This window comes from Microchirus variegatus (genome assembly GCF_963457635.1).
Source record: "Microchirus variegatus genome assembly, chromosome: 15".
Taxonomy (NCBI): domain Eukaryota; kingdom Metazoa; phylum Chordata; class Actinopteri; order Pleuronectiformes; family Soleidae; genus Microchirus; species Microchirus variegatus.
This window is the reverse complement of record NC_139816.1, coordinates 5,976,338-6,003,182: the sequence shown is the minus strand read 5'-3', so window position 1 is coordinate 6,003,182 and position 26,845 is coordinate 5,976,338. Positions and strand designations below refer to the sequence as shown.

Here is a 26,845-nt window from a genome sequence, read left to right as displayed (position 1 = left end):
CAAAATGAGACAAAAAAGTCACAGTATAGTCAGGTGTCCAAAATGAGACAAAAAAGTCATAGTATGGTCATGTGTCCAAAATGAGACAAAAAAGTCACAGTATAGTCAGGTGTCCAAAATGAAAAAAAAAGTCATAGTATGGTCAGGCATCCAAAATGAGACAAAAAAGTCATAGTATAGTAATGTGTCCAAAATTTGACAAAAAAGTCATAGTGTAGTAAGGCGTCCAAAATGAGACAAAAAAGTCATAGTATGGTCAGGTGTCCAAAATTAGACAAAAAATTCATTATATAGTAAGGTGTCCAAAATGAGACAAAAAAGTCATAGTATGGTCAGGTGTCCAAAATGAGACAAAAAAGTCATCATATAGTAAGGTGTCCAAAATGAGACAAAAGTCAAACTAAGCTCTGTGACTGTTCATGTCTGAGTGTTGTGTGTCCGTTGTCGCCCTCTAGTGGCAAAGGCAACCACCATTTCAGTAAAGTCACGTGATTTCCGAGAAAAGGAGCGACGGGGCTGAAGGCAGAGGAACACATACACACACACCCCTACACACACACACACACACACACACACTGGAGCAGCAGCAGCAGCAGCGTCGTCAGTTCTGTTTGCAGAAGAAGAAACTCAGGTAAACGAAACTTAAAAAAACAACTTCCGTTATTTCACATGTTTATATTTGTGTGTGTGTTTGATATTTTTAATCATGTCTGTAAAAACAGCTGTATGTGTGTGTGTGTGTGTGTGTGTGTGTGTGTGTGTGTGTGTACTTATAAACCAGACTCCATTTTAAAACTATGTCAAATTTGGAAACAAAACAAATGCGTTAAAATCTCGCGACACGAACTCGTTTAACTGTAATTGGCTGCGCGTGCTCATTCAGAACTCTGTTTTAAACATGTTTTAATCACGTGAATAAAGTCGACAGAAGAATTTTGTGGGAACATCTGTGGATAAAGAGAGTGTGTTTAAGTCACGAGACATTTGTTTGTTTATGTTTGTTTGTCAACAGATTGGACAGAGTTATGTCTGCAGGACGGATGCGGTGCACGCGCCGACTCAGAGCCTGGATAGTCGAACAGGTGTGTGTGTGTGTGTGTGTGTGTGTGTGCTTGTGTGTGTTTTCTGTCAAAAACACTAAGGACTAAGATTGGAGGTGTGGTTATGGTTAGGGTTAGGGTTAGTTACTAACTGGTTATGGCTACTAACTGGTTATGGTTAAGGTTAGCGTTAGTTACTAACTGGTTGTGGTTAAGGCTAGCGTCAGTTACTTACTGGTTGTGGTTAAGTTTAGCGTTAGTTACTGACTGGTTATGATTAAGGCTAGCTTTAGTTACTAACTGGTTGTGGTTAAGGCTAGCTTTAGTTACTAACTGGTTGTGGTTAAGGTTAGCGTTAGTTACTAACTGGTTATGGTTAAGGTTAGCATCAGTTACTAACTGGTTATGGTTAGCGTCAGTTACTAACTGGTTATGGTTAAGGTTAGCATCAGTTACTAACTGGTTATGGTTAGCGTTAGTTACCAACTGGTTATGGTTAGCGTTAGTTACTAACTGGTTGTGGTTAAGGTTAGCGTCAGTTATTTACTGGTTGTGGTTAGGGTTAGCGTTAGTTACTAACCGGCTGTGGTTAAGGTTAGCGTTAGTTACTAACTGGTTATGGTTAAGGTTAGCTTTAGTTACCAACTGGTTATGGTTAAGGTTAGCTTTAGTTACAAACTGGTTATCGTTAAGGCTTTGTTTAGTTTGTTCAAATGAATGGAGTCCTGACAAGAATAGCTGCACAAACCTCTCTCTCTCTCTGTGTGTGTGTTGCAAACTGGAGGGAGGAGGGAATATGGGAGGAAGGGAAACGATAAACGAGGGAGGAGGAGAAGGAAAGGGAAACAGAGATAACACATGCACAAGTAAAAACATTAAAGGGTTAGTTCAGGGTTGTTGTTGTTTTTTAAAGTAATGCTTTTACGAGTTTGTGACCCACGGTCTCTGAAAATATGGCTGATTTTTATCCAAATAAAATCTACGTCAGTTTCAGTCTACGATATCTTAGGGACATGTTCACGTCTTTATTTCACTGACAGACTTTTACAGCAGGAAACTGAAGTTTATAAACCACTCACTCTCCCACACCAAACCTCATAGAGAAAATCAGTGATTTTAACATCACAGCACACAGGAGTTCACAGGAGTTGTTGATCCACTGCTGCCTCCATCACTAAGTTCAAATGTCTTATTATGTCAATTCGGCATTCATAATTCTTTGTTCAGATGTATTTTAGTAACACAAAACTGACCACACGAGGCAGCAGTGGACCAGCAGCTCCTGTGTCCCCGTGAGCTAAAATCACTGATTTTCTCTATGGGGTTTGGTGTGGGAGAGTGAGTGGTTTACAAACTTCAGTTTCCTGTTGGAAAAATCTGTTTAACAGTGAAATAAAGACGTGAACATGTTCTTAAGATATCGTAGACTTAAACTGACGTAGATTTTATTGTTGTCTTTTGTTAAGTAGATACAAATCAGCCATATTTTCAGTGACAGTGAGTCACAAAGTTGTTATTGTTAAAGCATTCTTTTGAACTTAATGGTTTTAATTGTGCATGTGTCATCTCTGTTTCCCTTTCCTCCCTCCCTCCTTTCCTTTCCTCACACGTTCCCTCCTCCCTTCACACACACACACACACACACACACACACAGGTTTGTGCAGCTATTCTTCTCAGGACTCCATTCATTTGAACAGACCAAACAAAGCCTTAATCATAACCACAATTCAAACAGGTGTTTTATAGTTGAAGGATTAAATCTGAAATAAATAAAAAAAAGTCTCAGGTGTTCTTTTCCATCGTTTCCTTTATTTAAATAATCTGTTTTAAGACAATATGAATGTATTTATTCTATTCATTTGCTGTTTTTGTCTGAGAAAAACTGCCCAGATTTAATTTGATCTAATTTTTAGCATCAAACAAACATTCTCTGTGTTTTTTTACAGGTCAGCAGTGGGAAATATCCCGGCCTGGTTTGGGACGACGAGGCTAAAACGATGTTCCGTATCCCGTGGAAACACGCGGGGAAGCAGGACTTCAGAAAAGACGAGGACGCCGCCATCTTCAAGGTCCACACGCCTGACCCTGTTTCCTGACCTCGTTCAGTGACCAGCGCTGAGAAATCATCCCGTCCTTGAACACAACATGTGTTTTTGTTCCTCCCCGCAGGCGTGGGCGGAGTTTAAAGGGAAGCTGACAGACGGGAGTCAGGATAACCCCGCCTCCTGGAAGACACGCCTACGCTGTGCGCTCAACAAGAGTCCAGAGTTTGAGGAAGTGATGGAGCGAGCTCAGCTGGACATTTCTGAGCCATACAAGGTTTATCGTCTGGTTCCTGTCAGTGAGCAGGGTAAGACACACACACACACACATTACATTTAAAGGGACAGTTCGCGTGTTTCAAAGTTGTTTCACGATTTTAGCTTCTTAGGGCGAGAATTTCCCGATTTTTTTTTTTTCAATGAAAATTTCATATCTATAAAGTCTGATTTAGTGATTATTTTATTTCGTTTTTTAACACATTTGGTCAATTTTATGGAGAAAATGAACGAAAAATTCAGTTTTTTTGCGATTTTAGCTACTTAGGGCAAGAATTTCCCCCAAAAAATGTATTCCCCTTTAATAATTTAACATTTAATATCAACCATTTTATGTACATTTTCAGTAAATCGATGGACATTTGGACAATTTTAGAAAAAAAAGAAAAACCACAAAATTAAGATTTTTGCGATTTTAGCTTGTTCGGCGAGAATTCCTTTTTTCTCATTGAGTTTTACATTTAACATTTATCACCTGTGAGATACTAAAAAAATACTTTAGTTTCCAGTAAATCAAAGGACATTTGGACAATTTTATGGAGAAAATGTAAACAAAAATTCAGATTTTTATTTTTGTGATTTTAGCTTCTTAGGGCAAGAATTTCCCCAAAAAATGTCTCCCCCTTTAATAATTTAACATTAAATATAAATAATTGTATTTACATGTTCAGTAAATCAATGAACATTTGAACAATTTTAGAAAAAAAACCATACAAAATTAAGATTTTTTTCGATTTTAGCTTGCTCAGCGAGAATTCCATTTTTCTCATAGTTTTACATTTAACATCTATCACCTGTGAGATACTAAACATGTTTTAGCTTTCAGTAAATCAAAGGACTTTTGGACAATTCCTGGAGGAAAAGTTTTAAACAATAACAATTTTTTGTGAGTTTAGCTTTTTAGGGCAGAACTTAACTGATTTCATGTTTTTTTTCCCTCTCTCATATAATTATAATAATAATAAAAATACATGATCCATCAGGTCTGATAAAGTGACATTTTAAAATTGAGTTTTCAGTAAATTGACGGACATTTGGACAATTTCATGGAAACAAAAGAAGTAAAAACTAATGTCAGAATTTCCTGATTTTTTTTGCTCCGATATACTGAAAATAAATCTTTACATTTTTCAGTGCATTTTTAGACATTTGGACAATGGTGACATTGACAAACATTAAAGTTTGGGAAAATTTTGCACCTTTTGTTTTGGGAGCCAAAGAAAATCCCCTGTGACCCATCTGTGGGTCCACGAGCCAGTGTTTGGGAACCACCGCTTTGAATGATGGAGTACTGTGGGAAAAACAAGTGTTAGTATAGTCTAGTTACCAACACAACAACATCCTGTTGTTGACAACACACAAACACACACACCTTTATATTTCGTGTGTGTGGGAGCAGCTGGAACCAAGTATGTGTTTGTTCTCGTTCACTGTTGTGTAACGAAAATTAATTTGTGTTTGTGTTGTTGTGGATTATTAAAAACCTCTTTTATTGATCGGTGTCATTTCAGGTCAGGTTTGTTTGACACAGATTTATAACAAACATCATCTCAGAGCTTTTTACACAATAACAATGATATCAGTGTTTCTCCCTGAGGAAAAACACACACTTAACAGCAACACACACACACGCACGCACGCACACACACGATTAACAGCAACACACACACACACACACACACTTAACAGCCACACACACACACACACACACACTTAACAGCTACACACACACACACACACTTAACAGCCACACACACACACACACACACACACACACACACACACACACACACACACACACACACACACACACACACACACACACACACACACACACACACACACACACACACACACACACACACACACACACACACACACACACACACACACACACACACACACACACACACACACACACACACACACACACACACACACACTACATGATAACAATAACATCCAGAATTATTTCACAGTGTTTCTCCCCCAGGAAAAATACACACTTAACAGCAACACACACACATTTAACAGCATCACACACACACTTAACAGCAACACACACACATTTAACAGCAACACACACACACACTTAACAGCAACACACACACACATAACAGCAACACACACACACATTTAACAGCAGCACACACACATTTAACAGCAGCACACACACATATTTAACAGCAACACACACACACACACGAGACCGGTGAATCATCATCAGGATAAAAACAGTTTAAATTGTTTCATCATGTTTTTGTACCAACTTCACTTCCTGTTTCCTCACTGCTGTTGATGCTGCTGTAGGCACCTCCCTGTATCTAATCTCTCTAATGTGTTTTTACCTTTGTGATGTTGAGGTTTATAAGTTTTATAAGACGACAGGGTCAAAGGTCAAAGTTCAACTCTGACTCTGTTTCACTACAGTCTGCCACCGCATCAGTTTAAATACTTAAATCTCCTTAAAAAAACTAAAGAAATGCAGGATTGTGAGTTATTTGAAGGATAATCTGAGATCTGTTTGTTTGTGTCTGTTCAGGGTTGTTACTTCCTGTGAAGAAGAGCAGAGAGAAAAGTGTGAGGAAGTCAAAGAAGAGGAGGAGGAGCAGCAGCAGCGAGTCAGAGAGCGACGACGTGAGTCAAGTCAAGCAGATAAAGACGGAGGAGGTCACGTCTCAGACGGTGAGTCAGCTGACCACATATTACACATTCTGCCTGAGCTCGTCTCACTGTGTATAAAAGACATCTGAGATTTTAACATTTTTAACATTAACAACACGCAGGAGTTGTCGATCCACTGCTGCCTCCATCACTGAGTTCATGTGTGTTATTTTGTCAATTCGGCATTTGAAATTCTTTGCATAGATTAACCTCAGTGACACAAACTGACCACATGAGGCAGCAGTGGACCAGCAGCTCCTGTGTCCCCATTAACTAAAATCACTGGTTTTCTCTATGAGGTTTGGTGTGGGAGAGTGAGTCCATCTCAAAACAATCGTGATTAACCACCTGTAGATTTAGAATGTGTTTCAAATTGTATTTTTAAATGTGTCTGGACGTTAAACTGCACGGCTGAAGAAGCTAAAAACTCCTTCTCTTTGCTGTGTTTGTCAGTGCGTGGATGACACGCAGCTGCAGAGCAACGTCACCGTGCAGACGGAGGAGCCTGTTCTCCACAGCACCACCATCATCCAGAGACACCGTGAGTTCACCGACACACACACAGTCACACTCATGCAGGGAGGAAAATATGATACACAACACGTGCATAACAGAGTCTTATATACACAATATGTGGGAAATGAGCGGAAATCTAAAAACTCATAATCAAAATGACTGGGTTTCTGTATGACCTCGTTCCAGTCGGCAGAGGTGGAAAGTAACGAAATTCATTTACTCAAGTTACTGTATTAAATACTTTTTTTGTGTATTTTGTATTTTTTAAGTACAATTTAAAATCAGGATTTTGTATTTTACTTGAGTACGTATTGACTCAAGTGTTGTACTTAGTTCCTCTATAAATCCTATCCGTTACTGAGTAAAAATAAACATTCAGCACAATGAAGACCTACAGGGGGAAAACATACAGCAGAACCAGACCAATGACCATGTGATTAGCACCAGCACTGGCCCGTGAACATAGAGGGCGTGGCCAAAAGTGACGTCATGTCCTGTGTCGCGCCGGGCGCATGAGCTCCAAAATAGTTTTGGATTTCTGACCCCTTGTCATATTTCTACTACCCTCACACCCCACGCAAAGTAACTAAGTAACTTTTACTTAAAGAACATTTCAAATGAACTACTTTTTACTTCTACTTGAGTACATTTTTAAATGACTACTTTTACTTCTACTTCAGTAACATTTCATCAAAGTATTGGTACTTTTACTTGAGTACAATATTTTAGTACTTTTTCCACCTCTGCCACTTGGTGACCTGGATTCTTCAGGTTATCTTTTATTTATTTATTTATTGTTTATTTGTTTTTGCTCTGCAGCGGTCGACGAGCTCAGACTGGATGTGCGAATCGAGGAGAACGTCCCCGTTCAAGAAAATGGTAATAAAGACGATAGTGTTTATTATATTATTTCTTCTCTTCAGTAACAACTGTGTGTATTTGTCTGTAGGAGGCTTTTTTTAATATAGGTGAGAGTTCGGGTTATATTTGATTGTGGTTTTGACTCATAACAGCTTGCTAAAATCAGTTTTTCCTGGTTTTTAACCACTATAATCTTTTATTTCGAAAGTAAAGACATGTTTCCCGCCTCTCCGTCTCCAGTCCAGGACTCCTTCAACGTGGTGGTTCACTACTTAGGACAGGAAGTCCTCAAGCGTCACATACAAGGAACAGACGTGAGGATAAAGTACCTTCCGTCCTCGCTCGTCCCCCCGACGCCGGCCGTCCTGAAGGACAGGTTTCCACGCATCCACCTGCCGGAGCCTCCGTCCTCGCTGCCGGCCGGCGAGGAGCTGCAGGGTCTGCTCACGCTGCTGCCCTTCATGGAGAAAGGCGTGGTGCTGACCTCCACGCAGAAGGGCGTGTACGCCAAGAGGTACTGCCAGGGGCGGGTCTTCTGGACGGGGCCGCACACGACCACGCCGGGCGCGCACAAGATGGAGAGAAACAACGAGCCAGTGCTGCTGTTCAGCAGGGACGTCTTCAAACAACGTGAGTCAGGTCCTCCATGAACCACAGCTCATTTAACACCACGGAGGAAGATGTGGTTTTTGAAACCTGGTGACAAAGAAACATGAACTTCATCATCAGATTTAAACATAAACGCCCATTTTGAAGCAAAGCATCTCAAATAACTCATGGAATGTTGATGTGGTTTCACGTCTCACGCTTGTTTTTCTCATGTGTTGTGTGCGCTCAGAGCTGGATCACTACTGCGCTAACAGCGGCGAGCCTCCACAGTGCAGCGTCACTCTGTGTTTTGGAGAAGAACTGTGCAACGACGAGGACCCGTCCAAGAAACTCATCATTGTCCAGGTAAAACGACTGGAGATGATTATGTCATCATATATAACTGAAACTTTGAAACTCTCTTTATTATATTACTTATTCTATTTACTATTTATTATTAAATATTTATTGTTGAATATTTTACTGGAAACTATATAATTCTCTAAATTTGTGGATCTACAACATGTGGAAGTTCATAAAGATAATATTTCAGCCATTTTTTAAATTAAAATTGATATAATTATCCCATTTTTTTTTTTACATAATTTAAAGTTTGATTCCATAGAAATTTTAATTTTTAAAACATTGATTAATTCTTTTTTAAATAATAATTTTGTATTTTCTTTCTTTAAGAAAACAGAAGGTTTAGCTGAATATTGATATTTAATCATTTAAAGGCCTCATATTTCATCGCAAAATTTTCTAGTTATCTTAATATTATTATCTCCAATTTATTTTTTATTAAATTAACACATTATTAATGTGATGTTTACAGATGTAAACCTAAAACATTTATGGATACATGCAGCCTTTGTCTTTTAACGTTTATAATGTAATTATTACGTTCTTTTCACTTAATTTAGCGTTTGATTCCATAAAAACTTTAATTTTACCAGAAAACTCCACGTTTACCTGCGTCTTCCTCTGTGCGCAGATCACATTTCCGTGGGCGGAGCTTCAGGTGGCACAAGCCCAGTCCTTCTTCGACTTCTTCCAGACTCTGGCCGGTCAGTCTCCGCTCGGGGAAATCACCCTCAACCTGGTGGCCGTGCCGCCACAGACGCTGGAGACTGTCGTCAGCTGAGGGACTAAACTCCACCCACCACCACCACCACCCAGTGAAAACGGGGACCATCTTAAAGCCAGGCGATAACAGATGAGCCGATACCGTACTCTGGACAAGTATCAGTCCAATAAGTGCCAAAAAAATTCCAAAATTATGGACGAATCGGCATCAAACTGATACCGTGTACCCATGTGATACTGGACAAAATTACAATTCAGTGACTGATGAGCCGATATGATACTCGATATCGGTCTCCTCCATCATCTGAAACTTGGTATCAGTATTGGCCTGATATTGGCCAAAATCGCAGATTGAGATCGAGTCAGTTTGATATTTGGTACCATTATTGGCCCGATACTGGCCAAAATCTCCAATGATGGGAGCCAATACGATACAAAGTACTGGTATAGGCCCGATACTGGCCAAAATCGCAGATTGAGATTGAGTCAGTATGATATTTTCTACCGATACTGGCCAACATCAATGATTAAAGATGAGCTACTACGAGACTCAATATTAGTATCGATCCAATGTTGGCTAAAATCTCCGATTCAGGACAAGCCGATACGATATGTACTACCACTATTGGTCCAATACCAACCAAAATCACTGAAAATGAGCCACTATACTAGTGAATTTTGGTAATGGTCCAATATATATCCAGTAGGGTAAGGGTTAGTAGGGTCCAGTATCATTCTACTGCGATATCGTTCTGCTGCTGAAGAAAAGTCTTCAATAAGCACAAGACGCCTTGTTTTTTAAATGGCTGCTTCGTTGAAAAGTTTTTTAAAGAAAGGCCCACACTGGAGTCATATCAGTATCTATATCGGACACAAAAACTTAGCACGGCTCCACCTCGCTCGTCTCTGATGCCCGTCATGTGACCAAATCATCTCATCAAGTTTGAAATAGACAGTAGTTTGTGAGGTTATTATATATTTAGAAACCGCTCAGCACTAAACAAATGGACGGCACTTACAAAAAAAAGACGATAAAGAGCTAAAAAAAGTGAACTTCCGTTTCCTGGAAGTGGATTTCTTCGTTGGTGTTTGACTGAGACACTACATGAAAAACAAACACTGAGGCGTCGTCGACACTCTTAAAAAAAAAATAAAATAATGTGACCGTAAATGTTTTTTTTCCTCAAAGTTTGTGGCGCCAAAGAAACAAAACATTGGACTGTTTTTGTTTGGGAACCACAGCTTTTAAACCACTGTGTTCATGTTTTAGCACTATAGAAACCTTTACCTGTTCAAATATTCATAAAAGATCTATAAAATTAAAGGGATACACATCGTTAGTTATAGCTGCAATAAAATAACATAGTATTTCAGTATAACCTCCAAAAAAAAGCATCTTTAGAGTTTTATTCTGTAATCTACGTCTTCATATATTCACATCTAGGGCTGCAACTGTTACTATTCATTTATTAATTACTCATCATTTTGATGAATTGGTTTCTTAAATGGGAAATAAAATCATATTTCTTTAAAACAACTCACCGATGAGTCAGGCTGTGATACCAGCTCTTTAGTTGCAGCTCTGCTCACACAAATCAAAGTCAATCTCTCAAAAATTAAGTTTACTTACTAATAATGTACGACCGCGTCGACGAAACAGGCACGATCGCAGATTTCCTGCCAAGTACGAGCTAAATTTTAGTTTAGTTGCACATTAATTGTGACATTTTGAATGTTTTTCCACCGTTGAAAAAAAAAAAATGGGTTGAAGGACGACAGACGTCACAGATGTAGTTGTAAATATTCTGTTATTTAAGCGTGTTCTATGTCATATACATGTTCATTTGACAAAATGCATTAAAAATAAAAAGTGTTCAACACGTTTGTGATGTCGGGGGTTACTTTTCCACATCGTGTCGGGGTCAGAACATAAATAAAAATCCGGCTCAAACCGGTCCTACAGTCTAGATGTTCCCGTTGGCCGGCGACGCCAGCTCCGCTATCTTGGTGTTCAGTTTCTGATTGGTCCAGTCCTTAGTGATGTCATCCAGGTGGCAGTCAAAGTCCACCAGTGTCATGTGATCGTTGGCCTCCAGCATCTGAGCGGCGATGGCCCGAGTCTCCTCCCACTGCCTCAGCATGATCCTGAACAAGACGGGAGGACAGACGCGTTAGTGACGCCGTCATCTGCGTGTCCTTAAACGGACAGTGTTCCATCTCACTGATATGCAAATTCATGTGTAGAACATGTATGTTAGTAAAGGGATAATTCAGACTCTTCCACACCAAAGTCCATAGAGAAAATCAGTGATTTTAGCAGCCGTGTTTTCACTAAAGTTGTCCTTAGAGATATGTTGGGAGTAGTAACAGAGGACGTTTCTTACGTGTGTTTGTCTTTGAGCGTCCATCTTGAGTCTTTGCGCTCGTACATGACGATGGGAGGAACCCGATAGTCTGGAGACATCTTACTGCCGTCAAGCTGCGACGTGAAATACGCAGACAAATATTGATGATGTCCAGAATTATGATGAAGACAGGATTAATTACAAAAAAGTCACAGCAACATTTGTCATCAGACTCCCTGATTTGTCAGCTTCTTATCACACGTATACGTTTGTCACATGAACCAAAGAAACAGGGAAGATTCAACTCACCATTAATAAAACTGCATTGTCAAACTGCTCGGCGATTTTATCAGCTACCTTCAGCGCACACGGCGTCGGACTGAACACACGGGGAGACGTGAGCGGGAAAAGAAAAATGGCAGAAATGTTTTCTTTGGTGACCAACATGTGGATATATCCGTCCACTTGAAATACAGACGTAAATCATTCAGAAAATGTTGTTTAAAGGTGCATTATGTAATAAATCTAAAGCAACTGGTCATCAAATCCTCCTAATATGTCACAGAGACTCAGGAATAATGTTCATATAACAAACTGAACTCACCAACAACAACAGTACAGACAAAATATTTGCATTAAAAAAAATATTTTGCAGACTGCAAATCATGTTTATGTTTTGGAATCATGTTTTGGCATGTGGCGCCACCTACCGCCGTCTACCAATCATTGCAGTCAGTAGAGTCTCAGCTGCCGAGCAACCACGGGTTGCCAGTTACGTCAGAATACGAAACCTTAAAGACCTCGGTATTTTGAATTTAAATGTAGTAAGTGTTTTTGGCCACATTCTTACATATGGCACCTTTAAAGCTAATATTAAAATGGGGCTGAAGGAGAGAAATCAGCTGCTGGATAAACTCACTTGCTGTCTGATACACAGGCATTAGCTTGATAATATCCCACAATCCTCTGCTGCGTCTGTGAACACCACACGTCCACCTGAAACAGACAGTTTTATCATTTATCTACACAAAGCTCCTGGGCACAGTTTATACGTACCTTATATAAAACTGATTTAAAAACCGACATATTCATGTTGTTTTTTGTGATTAAAAAACCGAGTTGAGACCCAGTGACATGTTTACCTGTGTGAGAGCCAGCTGAGTGATGGGAGCCAGCGGCAGGTGCGAGTGAAGCAGCGGCACACAGTCCGTGACGCACACAGCGCCACCTGCCGGGCCGGACGACAGCAGCAGCCCGTTGATGCTGCACCGTGGAAACAGAGAGGCGTGAAGGTACATCTTCACGAAGGCCCGACAGGAGAGCTCCACTTCACCCATGACCAAACCGCTGAGTGGACACAAACACGACAGCTAACAGCACAAGCAACATGTACATTAATATTTTTCCGCTTAGACGGATATAAATGATATAAAAATAAATACAAATAGAGAAGAAGCGCATCCGTTAGCTTGTATTTTTACAGCTGAATGCTAGCCGGCTGTTGCCAGGAGTGTTAGCTTTAGCATACGAGCTAAACGTAGCAGCGCTTAATTAATCTCACCTGAAGAAGGAAAATAAGCAAAGGCCGGCGTCGAAGCTTCGAGAAGCAACTGTGGGATTGACTCGATTTAAAATCCGACACTTTACAGCCGTTTTAAAGACGTTCTCAGAGCAGATTTAGCGGCTAACTCTGTCACTCAGCTGTTTCATTTACTGAAGCGTCTGAAAGGCCACTTCCGGTCACGCCCACACGTCTTAAATCTCTTCCGTGATTGGGTGAGACGTCGATGCATTGACATCAGATTCGAGCAGCGACAATGTCAATCATTTTTAAGTCGGCCTTCTTCACTTTCGGGTGTTTTGTTTACAACAGCGCTTCCTCTGGTGGCGAGGATGTATAAAAGTATGTTTAAAGAATAAAATAAAATGGGTTTAATTTAGAAGAAATTAAGTTTAAATACTGAAATAAATAATTGAAAATTATGTAAACTGTAAAGAGGTAGAATTTGTTTATTCGATTTGTATATACATTTTTAGTGGTCAAATGTTGCTTTATAACTAGGGATACATTTGATTTTGATTCAGAAACATGACATTAATTGGGTCATACTAAATAAAAAAAAATAAAAAATGACCAAAATGAACTTATGGTGTAAAATTATGTTTTCATTTTTTTTAAACATAATTGGTTATTTGGAGTCACAAGGGGGATGCTTTTTTATTATAAAGGATTACATGGGTTTTAATTCACACATAAGTGAAAGAAGTGTCTTTCATATTCATAATGTGGGATATATTCGTTTTAAATTTGGTAAAAATTATCCTCATTATATTATATTACTGCAATAAACATTTTAAGACATACATTTCAGTTACAACAAATACATGTGGTGTCCAGCAGATGTCCCTGTTTTACCACAACTTGAAAAGTTTGTTACAAATCACTTAAGATATAAATTTTAAATCCACTTTTTTCTGTTGTTCAGGGAGTTTCTTTCTCTGCACACACAAGGAAAGGTCAGCGTGAGGTCACCAGAAGCTTTCTTATCTACAGAATGGAACAGGGCCCCTTTATCTTGAGCAGTAACCGTAGCAACCAAGGTTGATCCAGGGAGTTTTATAGATAACAGACGAAGGAGGCTCGAGAAACTTTCTTGGAAATATGCTAACAATCCCTTTTATTTTCAGGAAACGGTCCAGGGACGTTGATTTAGGTGAGACGCGAGCGCAACGTTTGGATTAGTTCCATATGATCACAACGTTATTCAAGGTTAAAGAGCACTTTACCAGGGACAGCTGAGATTTAGGGGTGGCACTGCAGCTCGTCTCTGTGAAGATGACTCTCTCTCCTGCAGCTCTGACGTTTCCCCACCACCACGTAACGTCCAGACATATGCACACAAAAGGGAAAAAAATGACAAGTTTATTTCCTTTAATAAATAACAGTCAGTTATATATATATATTTACAAGGTAGAAATTGTGCCTCATAGTGGTTTTTAATGTCTTCAATAAGAGAAAACTGCATTTATTCTTAATAGTCTTAAATTCAGCGTAGCTGGAAAAATGTGGTTATATTTGAAGGCTGAATTTTGCATTACACCACGCCTGAGGCTGAACCTGCTCACCATACTGTTGGTATTTGGTCTTTAAGTGTATTTGAACACAGTTGAAATACAATAAAACTCTGTCTTTATGTTCAGGATCGTTTACCTCGTCGTTTCTTTATTGCTCTTCACTCTGTGGCCTCGTCATCTCTCTCAGATGAGGGAGCAGCACCGTCATGTTTGCTTTGTCAGTTCTTTTTAAATGTTCTGCATATTCTTTTTTTTTCTTTTTTTTAATTGCTTGTTAGAAACCAAACAAATATCACTTTGGCACAAAACTGAACGTCATTGGAATTTTTATCCTGATGCGTTTTGAAAATTTGCAGGAAATTACTTAATGAATTATTAAAATGACACCAAGACACTGTAAATAGGGGAAGATATACTTTAAACTGGAATACTTCCTCTGGATGATTTATTATATTTGTTATTTCTAGTCCCTAGATCTCCCCTTCTCAGCTTTTGCTTTGATCTTATTTGACTATCTACGGGTATTTATACTTTTGTTGCACTGATGGTTTTATGTGATTTATTTAGGTATTTTAAATTGAATTTTATTGTTTTTGTTTTCATTTCATTTACTTATTTATTTTTCTTAACACCTTCCACCCTGTTCGGGACTTTTTCTTTCTTTAAGATTTATATGTATGCATATATATATGTTTAGATTTTATTTTAATTAATTATTATTTTTGGGGTAAAGACAGTCATGAGCTACCTGAAATTATTTTGCTTATGGGAATTATGCTGGTTTTTGAACGTGCATACAATACGTATGGTTTATTTTGTGTGTCCAAACTCCGTGTTTTGTACGTGTTTACGTCCCGTTTCTCACTCAATTTTGATAAAAATAATTAAAAAAAAGTATTAAAAAAAAATGACACCAAGGGCTGTAGTACATATTATGCTAGACCTGTATGTGGTGCTGTAGCATTATTCAAATAAGAGATGGGATGACGAAAACCAGGACGACTAAGAAAAGTAATCCAAAACGCAAAAAGAATGAAGATTAGCATAAGAGAGCTAGGACTAGGACACTGTTGCCTACGCTAAGTTCCACAGTCAAAACGCTGCGTTAACTGGACCAGGCAAGCATCAACTGAGACGAGTCTCAGATGCTACGATACTTCAACAGCTCAAGTTCCACACAGACCCAAGACCCACATTTCCCCTTTAAGCTGTTACTTTAGCAAAAACAGCTTCAAAGCTTTACATCAGTTTGATGCAATGCAACTCAAACCCATTTTGTAACAGCATGTGCTTTTAAGTCAGAAAAAAAGTCAGAGCAGAGCGCCACAGGGTGTTTTCATATCAAGATTCTCAGGCAATTCAATTAAAGTTAGTTTTTTTATTTAATGACAGATGCATTGCTCAGCTGAAAGCAGTCTCTGAAGCATCCATGAACCAGCACCTGAAAGAGAACAGAGGAAATGTCAAAGCTTTGTCAATTAGTCAAGAACAACAATGTACTCCCTGCCCTTTGACCACCACAGTCATACAGATGCTTGCAAATGTGCCAGAGATAACTCACCATTTGAGTCACGCCCGAGATTTAGGATGAGCATGACATTTGGTTTTAAAGACTGAACTGCTGTGATGAGTAATGGAAAGGCTGAAGTTGCTCGTTCCAGATCTTGTTGGGCTGCTTGGGGGGCGAAATGCTGGCTGCATGGTGCAGTAGTGCGACATGGGGCTTCTGCTGGTGGGGCTACTCGTCCAAAGACACAGGGCTCTGGGGACGATGCCTCTGCGACTGTCGATGGACCTGCTTGGGTGGTGAGTTTGCAAACTCTGGCAGCTGTGGGAATGGCTGCGTCTCCAAGAGTGGCGGCGTCTCTGGGAATCCCGGCAGAGCTGGGAATTGCGGCAGCGCTGGGAATTGCGGCAGCACCATTAACCTTGAAAAGTCGTTTTGCCGCCAAGGCCTTTGCCAGGAAGCCGGCTGCTGGGGCGGGGAAGCAGAGTTCTGGGGACTCTGGGCCGGTTGCTGGGGAGGGGCCGCCTGCTTCTGCGGACGCTGGGCCGCCTGCTTGGGAGGGGACGCCGGCTTCTGCGGGCGCTGGGCCACCTGCTTGGGAGGGGACGCCGGCTTCTGCGGGCGCTGGGCCACCTGCTTGGGAGGGGACGCCGGCTTCTGCGGGCGCTGGGCCACCTGCTTGGGAGGGGACGCCGGCTTCTGCGGGCGCTGGGCCACCTGCTTGGGAGGGGACGCCGGCTTCTGCGGGCGCTGGGCCACCTGCTTGGGAGGGGACGCCGGCTTCTGCGGGCGCTGGGCCACCTGCTTGGGAGGGGACGCCGGCTTCTGCGGGCGCTGGGCCACCTGCTTGGGAGGGGACGCCGGCTTCTGCGGGCGCTGGGCCACCTGCTTGGGAGGGGACGCCGGCTTCTGCGGGCGCTGGGCCACCTGCTTGGGAGGGGACGCCGGCTTCTGCGGGCGCTGGGCCACCTGCTGGGGAGGGGGAGCCGGCTTCTGCGGCTGTAGGGGTGGGTAGGCAGACCACTGAGGAAGCTGTGACTGTTTGGCGAACCACCATGGATTGTGGGCCTGCTGTTGAGGCACCTGGGCCTGCTGTTGAGGCACCTGGGCCTGCTGTTGAGGCACCTGGGCCTGCTGTTGAGGCACCTGGGCCTGCTGTTGAGGCACCTGGGCCTGCTGTTGAGGCACCTGGGCCTGCTGTTGAGGCACCTGGGCCTGCTGTTGAGGCACCTGCGCCTGCTGTTGAGGCACCTGCGCCTGCTGTTGAGGCACCTGCGCCTGCTGTTGAGGCACCTGCGCCTGCTGTTGAGGCACCTGCGCCTGCTGTTGAGGCACCTGGGCCTGCTGTTGAGGCACCTGGGCCTGCTGTTGAGGCACCTGGGCCTGCTGTTGAGGCACCTGGGCCTGCTGTTGAGGCACCTGCGCCTGCTGTTGAGGCACCTGCGCCTGCTGTTGAGGCACCTGCGCCTGCTGTTGAGGCACCTGCGCCTGCTGTTGAGGCACCTGCGCCTGCTGTTGAGGCACCTGCGCCTGCTGTTGAGGCACCTGCGCCTGCTGTGGAGGCACCTGCGCCTGCTGTGGAGGCACCTGGGCCTGCTGTTGAGGCACCTGGGGCCGCTGTTGAGGCACCTGGGGCCGCTGTTGAGGCACCTGGGGCCACTGTTGGTTGTTTGGCACCGGAGGTACCCGTTGCCCTTGTGGCAGCTGGTTGGGGGGACTTGAATCCAATGAAAATGGCCAATAAACTGATACTGGCACATCGCTCTTCTGCTTCTGCATAGATCCAAAACTGTAAGCTGTTTAAAAAAACAACACATATTAATCAATGCATTTTACCAACTAAACGATTTTAAAACTTTAAAAACGCACTTACCATCTGATAGATGTCTGCCTACAGCAAGCATGGACAACAGCACCCATCTATAAGATACATCAGGTTAACATGCACTTCACTTGTAGCATAAAAACAACAATCAGCTAAAACTCACCTTAAGAGAAAACCCATAGTTTGAGCCAGTTGCAGTTCAGTGAAGCAGCAAAAATCACTCCTCTCAGCTTCAGTCAAACCACAGAGCTGAACCTGACTGGAGGTGATGAGTGTGTGAGGTCATTGTGGAGCTCTTTTAACATCTCCTCTCTCTGATGTCCTCATGGACACAGGTGTGTGAGTGTCATTAAAGGCAGGTGTGCACAGTTAAACTAACATGAGCGCTGCACTTAACTGAACACCCAGGAAAAATGCTGCCATCAGTTATTTCAGCACTGGAACGACTCCTCTTTTCAATCAAGGTCAGGAAAAATAATCACTTCATCATGCATTCTGAATGTCAGAAAAAAAAACATATATTAAGAGTGGAATGTGATATATGCAGGTATATTTAATATGATATAGCACAATTTTATTAATATAAAGGAGAAGGACATGAAGGAAGGAAATGAATAAAAATGTTTATTTTCTTCTAAGTATTAATAAAAAATGGGGAAAGCAATGATTTAAAAACAATATAATTATATAAACAATAAATGGTGCATTTATATGGAGGACCATACCTGACATATCAATAAATAAATAAATAAATGTAGGTGAACAGAAATGTAGAAATAAATATAAAGCATTTATTTATGCATTTCTATATTTATTTATTTCTGTATTTATTTATTTATGTATTTATTTATTTCTGTATTTATTTATGCATTTATTGGTGCATTTATTTATTTATTCCTGTATTTATTTATGCATTTATTTATGTATTTATTTATTTATGCATTTATTTATTTATTTATTTATTTATTTCTTGATATGTCAGGTATGGTCCTCCATACATTCATTGTTTGATTATAATATAATATAATATAGTATAATATAATATAATATAATATAATATAATATAATATAATATAATATAATATAATATAATATAATATAATATAATATAATATAATACAATAAAAGGTAGTTTCTTAATGACCATCCAAAAGACTACATTTCCCGTCGTCATCCATGTTATGAAATGCTTATGCAACTTCCGGAAGTGCCATTTCAAAATAAGAGCACCGTAGCGTCTTGTCTCGCAGCGCTCGTATTGAAACAGAAGCAGAAAAGTGGTTCACACTCCCCGGTGTGTCGTGTTTCCTGTGCAAGATGTGGCCGTGTTTCAGTGCGACCTGAGTGGGAGGGAGTCAGTAGTGAATGAACGGTCGCCTCCTGGCAGCAGGTACACCTCGCACCGCCGCGATGAGGTTCCAACTGGCCGGAGCTGTGCTGCTGTCGGCGGCCGCCTACTACGTCTACCTGCCGCTGCCGAGCGGCGTGTGCGAGCCGTGGAAGCTGATGCTGCTGGACGCGGTGTTCCGGACCTTCATGCAGGCGGTGAGAGCGGAGGGATGCGGGCGGGGAGAGAGGACAGAGGGTGGCGGGCAGGTAGACGAGAGGGACACGGCTGTGACTGTAGAGACAACCAGAGAAGAAGAAGAAGACGAGGAGGAGGAAGAAGAAGAAGAGTTTGTATAAGTTCGATCATGGAGGTTATAACAACAACACGTCACAGTGATGATGTCACTACTGTAGAGTTCACTTTAGTTGTTCACAGACTTAATGTATAGATGATATTAATGTATATATTTATATTATAACATCTCACTTTACTACTATACTCTACTATAGAATACTCTTCATTTACACTGTACTGTGGCCCAGTGTACTTTACCATATGTTGACTAAATTATACTATACTATACTCTAACTAGACAATACTACTAAACTATTTACTACAACTACTGTTGTATAGTATACAATAGTATATACACAATATATTACTGCTGCCTGACTATACTATACTTCACTACATTATGCTATACAGCATTATACTTTTACCTGACTATGCAATCATATAATATACTAAATACTGCAGTAATAATAGTAATATACTATACCATACTATAATATACCTGGCTATACTATACTATAGTAACACAGTGTACTATTATCTGACTCTACTAAAATATACTATATTGAATTAAACTGTACACTGCACTTTTTCAAGGAAGTATACTATTACCTAACTGTACTATACTATAGTGTACTATTACCTGATTATACTATATTGAATTAAACTGCACACTGCACTATTTCAATGAAGTATACTATTACCTAACTGTACTGTACTATACTATAGTATACGATTACATGATTTTACTATATTGAATTAAACTGCACACTGCACTATTTCAATGAAGTATACTATTGCCTAACTGTACTGTACTATATTATCCTATATCCTATACTATACTATAGTGTACTATTAAATGATTATACTATAATATAAGTTATACACTTACACACTTAGAAGTAGTTAGAACATGATAAAATTAAGTAAAGTGTAGGTATTGTGTTTGTATGACAATGATGATGAGATCAGGGGATCGTGACCTTTGACCTGTAACTGATTAGTGGCTTTGTACCATCACACTGTTCTATTTTGTGCTTCTTTTAATTCTGCAGTTAAAACACACACACACACACACACACACACACACACACACACACACACACACACACACACACACACACACACACAGGACAGGTTTTTCAAGTCCTGATGAGAGTTTCTCCTCCACCTCATCTCATTATTTCCAACACAATGTCAGGGAGCGGCTTCACTAATATACAGTGATTCAAGTCAAACAAGTCGTCATAACCCTTAAATATCTCAAATGTCAGCACAGCCCGTGTTTTGTTTTGTGTCACCCGGTGACAAAGACATTTCTTGAAATGCCATGTTTACGTAACACCCTCATACCTCCTCAGAAAGCCTCGTGACAATTTTCTTGTTTTTAACCGTAGTACGTAATTTTTAAATATATCGGGAATCGTGTTTTGTTTTCCTGTCACCCGGCGACATTTTTTTTTTTTTGGCGTATTCTTGAGGCAGCGTTTTAGCGCCACACACAGGCCGGACACGTACTACAGCATTTAGATTAATTTCTCGGGGAGGGTTTCTTGAATATTAGGTTCACGTAAAACTACCCAAGAACGAAAAATATCGCGTATATTTCCGTGTGAATAAAGTCTTTGTTGATGACCGTTAAAAAATTGCAACTTTCCTCTCATACCTCCTCAGAAAGCCTTTTTTTTAAACGTATTTCCAGCGTTACAGCACCGCATACAGGCCTGACACATGTACTACAGCATTTAGAGTCATTTTGGGGGAGGGTTTCTTGAACATGAAGTTTACGTAAACATTTTCAAGAACGATAAAGAAAAAGATCGTACAGGGAAAGATCTGTCTCTGTGTGGTTAAGGACTTATTCGATGACCATTTAACAAAATCACGTTTTTTCCCGTCGTAACTACTCACAAAGCTTTGTGACTTTTGTTTTTCTTTTTAACCGTAGTACGTAACTTTTAAATACCGCAAATGTCAGTATAGCCCGTGTTTTGATTTCGTGTGTCACCCGGCGACATTCTAGTTTTGGCGTATTTCTGCGGCATGCGTTGCAGCACCACATACAGGCCTGACACATGTACTACAGCATTAAGAGTCATTTTGGGGAAGGGTTTCTTGAACATGAAGTTAACGTAAAAATTTCAAGAACGATAAAAAAAAAAGATCGTACAGGGAGAGTTCTGTTTCTGTATGGTTACGGACTTAGTCGCTGACAATTTTACAAAATCGTCATACCTACTCACAAAGCTTTGTGACTTTTGTTTTTCTTTTTAACCGTAGTACGTAACTTTTAAATACCGCAAATGTCAGTATAGCCGTGTTTTGATTTCGTGTGTCACCCGGCGACATTCTAGTTTTGGCGTATTTCTGCGGCAGCGTTACAGCACCACATACAGGCCTGACACATGTACTACAGCATTAAGAGTCATTTTGGGGAAGGGTTTCTTGAACATGAAGTTAACGTAAAAATTTCAAGAACGATAAAAAAAAAAGATCGTACAGGGAGAGTTCTGTTTCTGTATGGTTACGGACTTAGTCGCTGACAATTTTACAAAATCGTCATACCTACTCACAAAGCTTTGTGACTTTTGTTTTTCTTTTTAACCGTAGTACGTAACTTTTAAATATCGCAAATGTCAGTATAGCCGTGTTTTGATTTCGTGTGTCACCCGGCGACATTCTAGTTTTGGCGTATTTCTGCGGCAGCGTTACAGCACCACATACAGGCCTGACACATGTACTACAGCATTAAGAGTCATTTTGGGGAAGGGTTTCTTGAACATGAAGTTAACGTAAAAATTTCAAGAACTATAAAGAAAAAAATCGTAAAGAGCTTTGTGACTTTCGTTTTTCTTTTTAACCGTAGTACGTAACTTTTAAATATCGCAAATGTCAGTATAGCCTGTGGTTGGATTTCGTGTCACCCGGCGACATTCCATTTTGCCGTATCTGTGGCAGTGTCGCAGCGCCACATACAGGCCTGGCGCATGTACTACAGCATTCAGATTACATAATTTTTTTAGGGGTTCTTGTACTTTTATTTTTACGTAAAAAGAAAAAAAGGTCTTATTTGATGACCATTTAAAAAAAAAAAAAAACTAAATTTAAGCTAAATATCTAAGAAAATAGCTAAATATGGTAATTATCGTAATGTTTGTGCGGTTATTTGTTCCAGAGCGATGTGGCTCACACGCTGGGCCTCTGCCACCGCGTCCACCTGCTCAACAACTTGGTTTCCTGGGTCGAGGACATCGACGCTCGCTCCTGCGCCGCCGTTCACGTTAACGACCGCAAGCTGGGGGGCGTGTCTACAAGAGTCTTCCAGCCAAAGGGCGGGGAAATGCTGAAAAGGGGAGTCATCTATTTCCACGGAGGCGGGTGGGCCCTCGGCAGCGGCCGGATGAGATCCTACGACCGCCTTTGCCGCAACATGGCGAAGGCTCTGGACGCCGTCATCATGTCTGTGGAGTAAGTCTCGTCATGTCACGTTACAACGAATGAAAGTTTAATTAGACGGAAGAAACTCGATATTGAAGCTGGCGGAGCTTTAATATTTAATTCATTATCTCTGTTAATTAAAGGCCCAGTGTGATGAAATTAGTGCCACATAGAAGTGAAAATGCAGATCGCAAAAACATTGGCAGAGGAAGTTAATGAAAATAATTCATTTTATATTTATATTTTAATATTACAGCACAATTCTGTTGATTTGTCAAACTCAAGGCCCGGGGGCCAGATGTGGCCCGCCACGTCATTTTATGTGGCCCGTGAGTGATTAATTGGTCTTAAAAATCTTTGTTAAAATAGGTCTATTCTGCTTTAAGGCGTGCGTTAACCATAAACTACATTTCCCACAATGCATGGCGATGGCGTTACCCGCAATGTGACGGCATCACCATCGCGGACCAGGTTACATCTACAATGCATCATATTTGTAACTTGAATACGATACAGAACGTTATTTAGCAATATGTTATGGAGTAGTTACCTTTATTTAACACTATATTTGGTTACATTCAGTAACATTTATATTTAAGTGAAAATGAGTTTGAAATGCCCTAAATTACACATACTGGATCTTAAATTCGAGTAAACGACATCCTGTATTGACATTATTGTCAGGATTTAAACATTTACAAATAAACTTTGTGTATGACAGAATCATTTATTGTTCTTTTATTGCTTTTGTAGTAACCTTCTCGAGCAAAAACAGAATATAATCATTGTTTTAAGTCAAGTTAGAAGACATTTGAATTAGAAATTACCCAAGTGTTAAATCAATTATCATAATTATTGCTGATTAATTATTGCTTTAAATATGTGTCTCCTCCTGTGATGTCTTGTTGCCATAGTTACCGGCTCGCTCCAGACGCCGTGTTCCCAGATCAGTTCAACGATGCGTTGGCGGCGTCGTGGGACTTCCTGTCCCCCGAGGTGTTGGCGTGGTACAGCATCGACCCGGAGCGGCTCTGTGTGTCCGGGGACAGCGCTGGCGGGAACCTGGCTGCTGCCGTGGCTCAGGAGGTGAACAAAACAAACGCACACCTCGCTGTATCTTTGGTGCGAGAGAGTGAGTGCTTTACAGACAAAGTCCATAGAGAAAATCAGTGATTTTAGCTCACGGCGACACAGGAGCTGCTGGTCCTCTGCTGCCTCGTGTGGTCACTTTGTGTCACTGAGGTGAATCTGGACGAAGAAATCACAAATTTGAACTCACTGATGGAGGCAGCAGTGGATCAACAACTCCTGTGTGCTGTGATGTTAAAATCACTGATTTTCTCTATGGGGTTTGGTGTGGGAGAGTGAGTGGTTAAGCAACTAGCATCTAAAGTAGAACCAGTGCATGACATGTCACGTGATCGATGCGTCCACAGCTCAGCTCAGATGAAAGCCTCACTGTGAAGTTCAAGCTCCAGGCGTTGATCTACCCGGTGCTGCAGGCGCTCGACTTCCACACGGCGTCTTACCAGCAGAACCAGGCCGTGCCCATCCTCTACAGGCCGTACATGGCCCAGTTCTGGCTGCAGTACCTGGGCGGCGACTCCTCCCTGGAGCCCCTCCTCCTCGCCAACAACCACAGCTCGCTGGACGAGGCGGCCATCGACGCCGACACCCGCTCCCGACTGGACTGGACCACTCTGCTGCCGCCCGAGCGCAGGAAGCACTTCACGCCAGTCGTCGTCAAGGGAACGGGCTCGCCGCCGGGGCTGGCGGGCGAGCTGCTGGCGGCGCTGACGGACGCGAGGGCGGCGCCGCTGCTGGCGGAGCGGAGGACGCTGGCCCGGACGCCGAAGGCGTACGTGATGACGTGCGAGTTCGACGTCCTCCGGGACGACGGGCTCATGTACGCGAGGCGTCTGCAGGACGCCGGCGTCCCGGTGACCAGCGACCACTACGAGGACGGTTTCCACGGCTGCATGGTGTTCGCGTCACTGCCGATGAAGTCCGACGTCGGACAGAGGAGCTTAAACAACTACATCCAGTGGTTAGACCAGAATCTGTAGCGCCTTTAATTATCACTAATGTAAATATAGATATTTAAAAATAGAAAAAATTCTGAGACAAAAAGTCAAAATTCTGACTTTAATTTCAGAAGTGAGGCTGTTTTACTTTTTTTTTTTTTACATTTGGCCCCAATCCTCTTCCATAGTGGTGTGTGTGCGCAGGCTAATGACGCATAATGTCTTTTATTTATACTTGAAAATCATCACTTAAGGCCAAATCAGTAATGAAGTCGTGAAAAAAAGAAAATAAAATTAGTAAACATAGCGACGCCCGGGAAGAGCAGTTCTAATATTAAAGTGGTCGTTCGGGTTTTTTCTTTGTTTTGTTTTAAAGTGTGGTTGAATAAGGAGCAGCTCATCACATGAGGATGAGTTCAGGAGAATCCTCAAAGCTTTCACATGTCGTTAAATCATGATTCAGTATCTGCTTCTAAATCCTGGTTTTAAAGCAGGGGCCTCAAACTCACAATGACCGAGGGGGCAGTGAACTCATCGTCTGGTCAGGAACAGAAACCACAAAATCAACATCAATTTCACTTAAAAAGTCACTTAATAATTCATTGTTTCTAACACATGTAAATATACTTCATTTAACGTTTAAAAAGCCAAGGAAATAAATTATTTCTTATGAAATGAAAGATCCCCAACACCAAACCCCATAGAGAAAATCTGCATTTTTAGCTCACAGGGAAACAGGAGCTGCTGGTCCACTGCTGCCTCGTGTGGTCACTTTGTGTCACTGAGGTTAATCTGAAGAAATAATATCAAACACCGAAGTGACAAAATAAGACATTTGAACTCAGTGATGGAGGCAGCAGTGGATCAATACCTGTGTTAACTGTGATGTTAAAATCGCTGATTTTCTCTATGGGATTTGGTGTGGGAGAGTGAGTGTAGAAAACTCATCACTGAGTTTGTGTCAGTGCCTCAAACAACCACACTAAAAAAAAACAAGCCTGAATTATGCATTTAAACACAAGATCGAGGCGTTAAAAGCAGCAGATTTCACGTTAAACTGATTATTTAAGCATTTCAATAAAAATGTTAAAAAAAAAAAAAAGGTGGGATAAAACCAAAGAAAAAGGTGTTTCTGGAAATAAAAACAGTAAATATATACATATATATTATATATAAAATCCAGGGATGTAATGTCTAGAACTTAAAAAAAAATATATAAATATATATAAAACAAAAAACTAACTACTGATCTGTAAACTGTGACTCTGTGACTCTCTAACCCCTGCCAACAGTTTTATAAGCAAAACAAAAACTAGAGAAAATTTCATGTTTAAAATATAAAATTTTGCATTTTTTGTTTTCAAAATTCCTTATTTGGCTGTTTTTGTTTTTAGAATTCCTTCATTTTGCTTTTTTGCTTTTTAAAATCACCTCATTTTACTTTTTTTTTTTTGTTGGTTTGTTTTTACCCAGAATATACCATACGTATTGTTGTTGGATTCTGACACTGAAAGAAATGTAAAAAATTGCGAAATACTCGCAAGATTAATTTCATCAGATGAATTCCAGCGGAGACAAATCCAAAGAAAAAGGTTCACGTCTGTTTTTATGTGATTATTTATTCAGAGATTAATAATATTTTGGTTTCACTCGTACAAACATCTGAGCGCGGCGTAATATTATTTAACCACTTGTTCATTTTCAGGGATTATCAACAGCTTTTAAGTTATTTTCTATAATCTGAGCCTTTCTTGAAGAAAAAAATAATCTCCTCAAAAAAAAAAAACACAAACAAACAAACAATGTCTTTCTGTGAAAACGGTCAAAAAACAAGAAGATAATCTACGATAGAATATGTCACATACGACCGATTAATCTGATTTAAGTTTAAAATGATCTTCAGCATTTATTTTGTCATGATCCACTGAAGCAGAGA

The 26,845-nt window shown here is 40.8% G+C and overlaps 3 protein-coding genes across 4 annotated transcripts; 2 read left to right on the top strand and 1 right to left on the bottom strand.

Moving 5' to 3' along the window:
- The first annotated feature begins 581 nt into the window (after nt 1–581).
- irf9 (interferon regulatory factor 9) lies at nt 582–9,147 on the top strand. Its single transcript, XM_083901608.1, has 10 exons — nt 582–631; nt 1,013–1,082; nt 2,988–3,110; nt 3,211–3,391; nt 5,902–6,044; nt 6,477–6,564; nt 7,359–7,418; nt 7,641–8,030; nt 8,239–8,354; nt 8,983–9,147. The coding sequence occupies exons 2-10, from the start codon at nt 1,026–1,028 to the stop codon at nt 9,130–9,132; spliced, it is 1,308 nt and encodes a 435-aa protein (XP_083757734.1). The 5' UTR covers nt 582–631; nt 1,013–1,025; the 3' UTR covers nt 9,133–9,147.
- Nucleotides 9,148–11,036: 1,889 nt separating this feature from the next.
- emc9 (ER membrane protein complex subunit 9) lies at nt 11,037–13,092 on the bottom strand. Of its 2 annotated transcripts, none has more exons than XM_083901612.1 (6): nt 12,981–13,092; nt 12,562–12,789; nt 12,339–12,415; nt 11,729–11,798; nt 11,459–11,553; nt 11,037–11,219 (listed from the first exon to the last, which is right to left on the bottom strand). In XM_083901612.1, exons 2-6 carry the CDS (start codon nt 12,754–12,756, stop codon nt 11,039–11,041), a joined length of 618 nt encoding a protein of 205 aa, XP_083757738.1. In that variant the 5' UTR covers nt 12,757–12,789; nt 12,981–13,092; the 3' UTR covers nt 11,037–11,038. The 2 variants fall into 2 exon arrangements, with proteins under 2 accessions (XP_083757738.1, XP_083757737.1); XM_083901611.1 differs by having other exon boundaries at nt 12,562–12,766; nt 12,981–13,073.
- Nucleotides 13,093–19,236: 6,144 nt separating this feature from the next.
- Nucleotides 19,237–24,951, top strand: LOC310937366 (neutral cholesterol ester hydrolase 1-like; the record flags this gene model as incomplete). The annotated part of the gene is made up of 4 exons (XM_083901610.1): nt 19,237–19,371; nt 22,623–22,915; nt 23,800–23,971; nt 24,322–24,951. The coding sequence occupies 4 exons, from the start codon at nt 19,237–19,239 to the stop codon at nt 24,949–24,951; spliced, it is 1,230 nt and encodes a 409-aa protein (XP_083757736.1).
- Between the last annotated feature and the right edge of the window lie 1,894 nt (nt 24,952–26,845).

Excerpts from the sequence above, each read along its gene's own strand:
- irf9 (XM_083901608.1), top strand. The coding sequence starts at position 1,026 with ATGTCTGCAGGACGGATGCGGTGCACGCGCCGACTCAGAGCCTGGATA. Across the intron at positions 3,392-5,901 it reads GGTTCCTGTCAGTGAGCAGG|GGTTGTTACTTCCTGTGAAG; the intron begins GTAAGACACACA and ends GTGTCTGTTCAG. Across the intron at positions 8,355-8,982 it reads AGAAACTCATCATTGTCCAG|ATCACATTTCCGTGGGCGGA; the intron begins GTAAAACGACTG and ends CTCTGTGCGCAG.
- emc9 (XM_083901612.1), bottom strand. The coding sequence starts at position 12,756 with ATGGGTGAAGTGGAGCTCTCCTGTCGGGCCTTCGTGAAGATGTACCTT. Across the intron at positions 12,416-12,561 it reads CTCAGCTGGCTCTCACACAG|GTGGACGTGTGGTGTTCACA; the intron begins GTAAACATGTCA and ends TGTCTGTTTCAG. Across the intron at positions 11,799-12,338 it reads GCCTGTGTATCAGACAGCAA|TCCGACGCCGTGTGCGCTGA; the intron begins GTGAGTTTATCC and ends CCGTGTGTTCAG.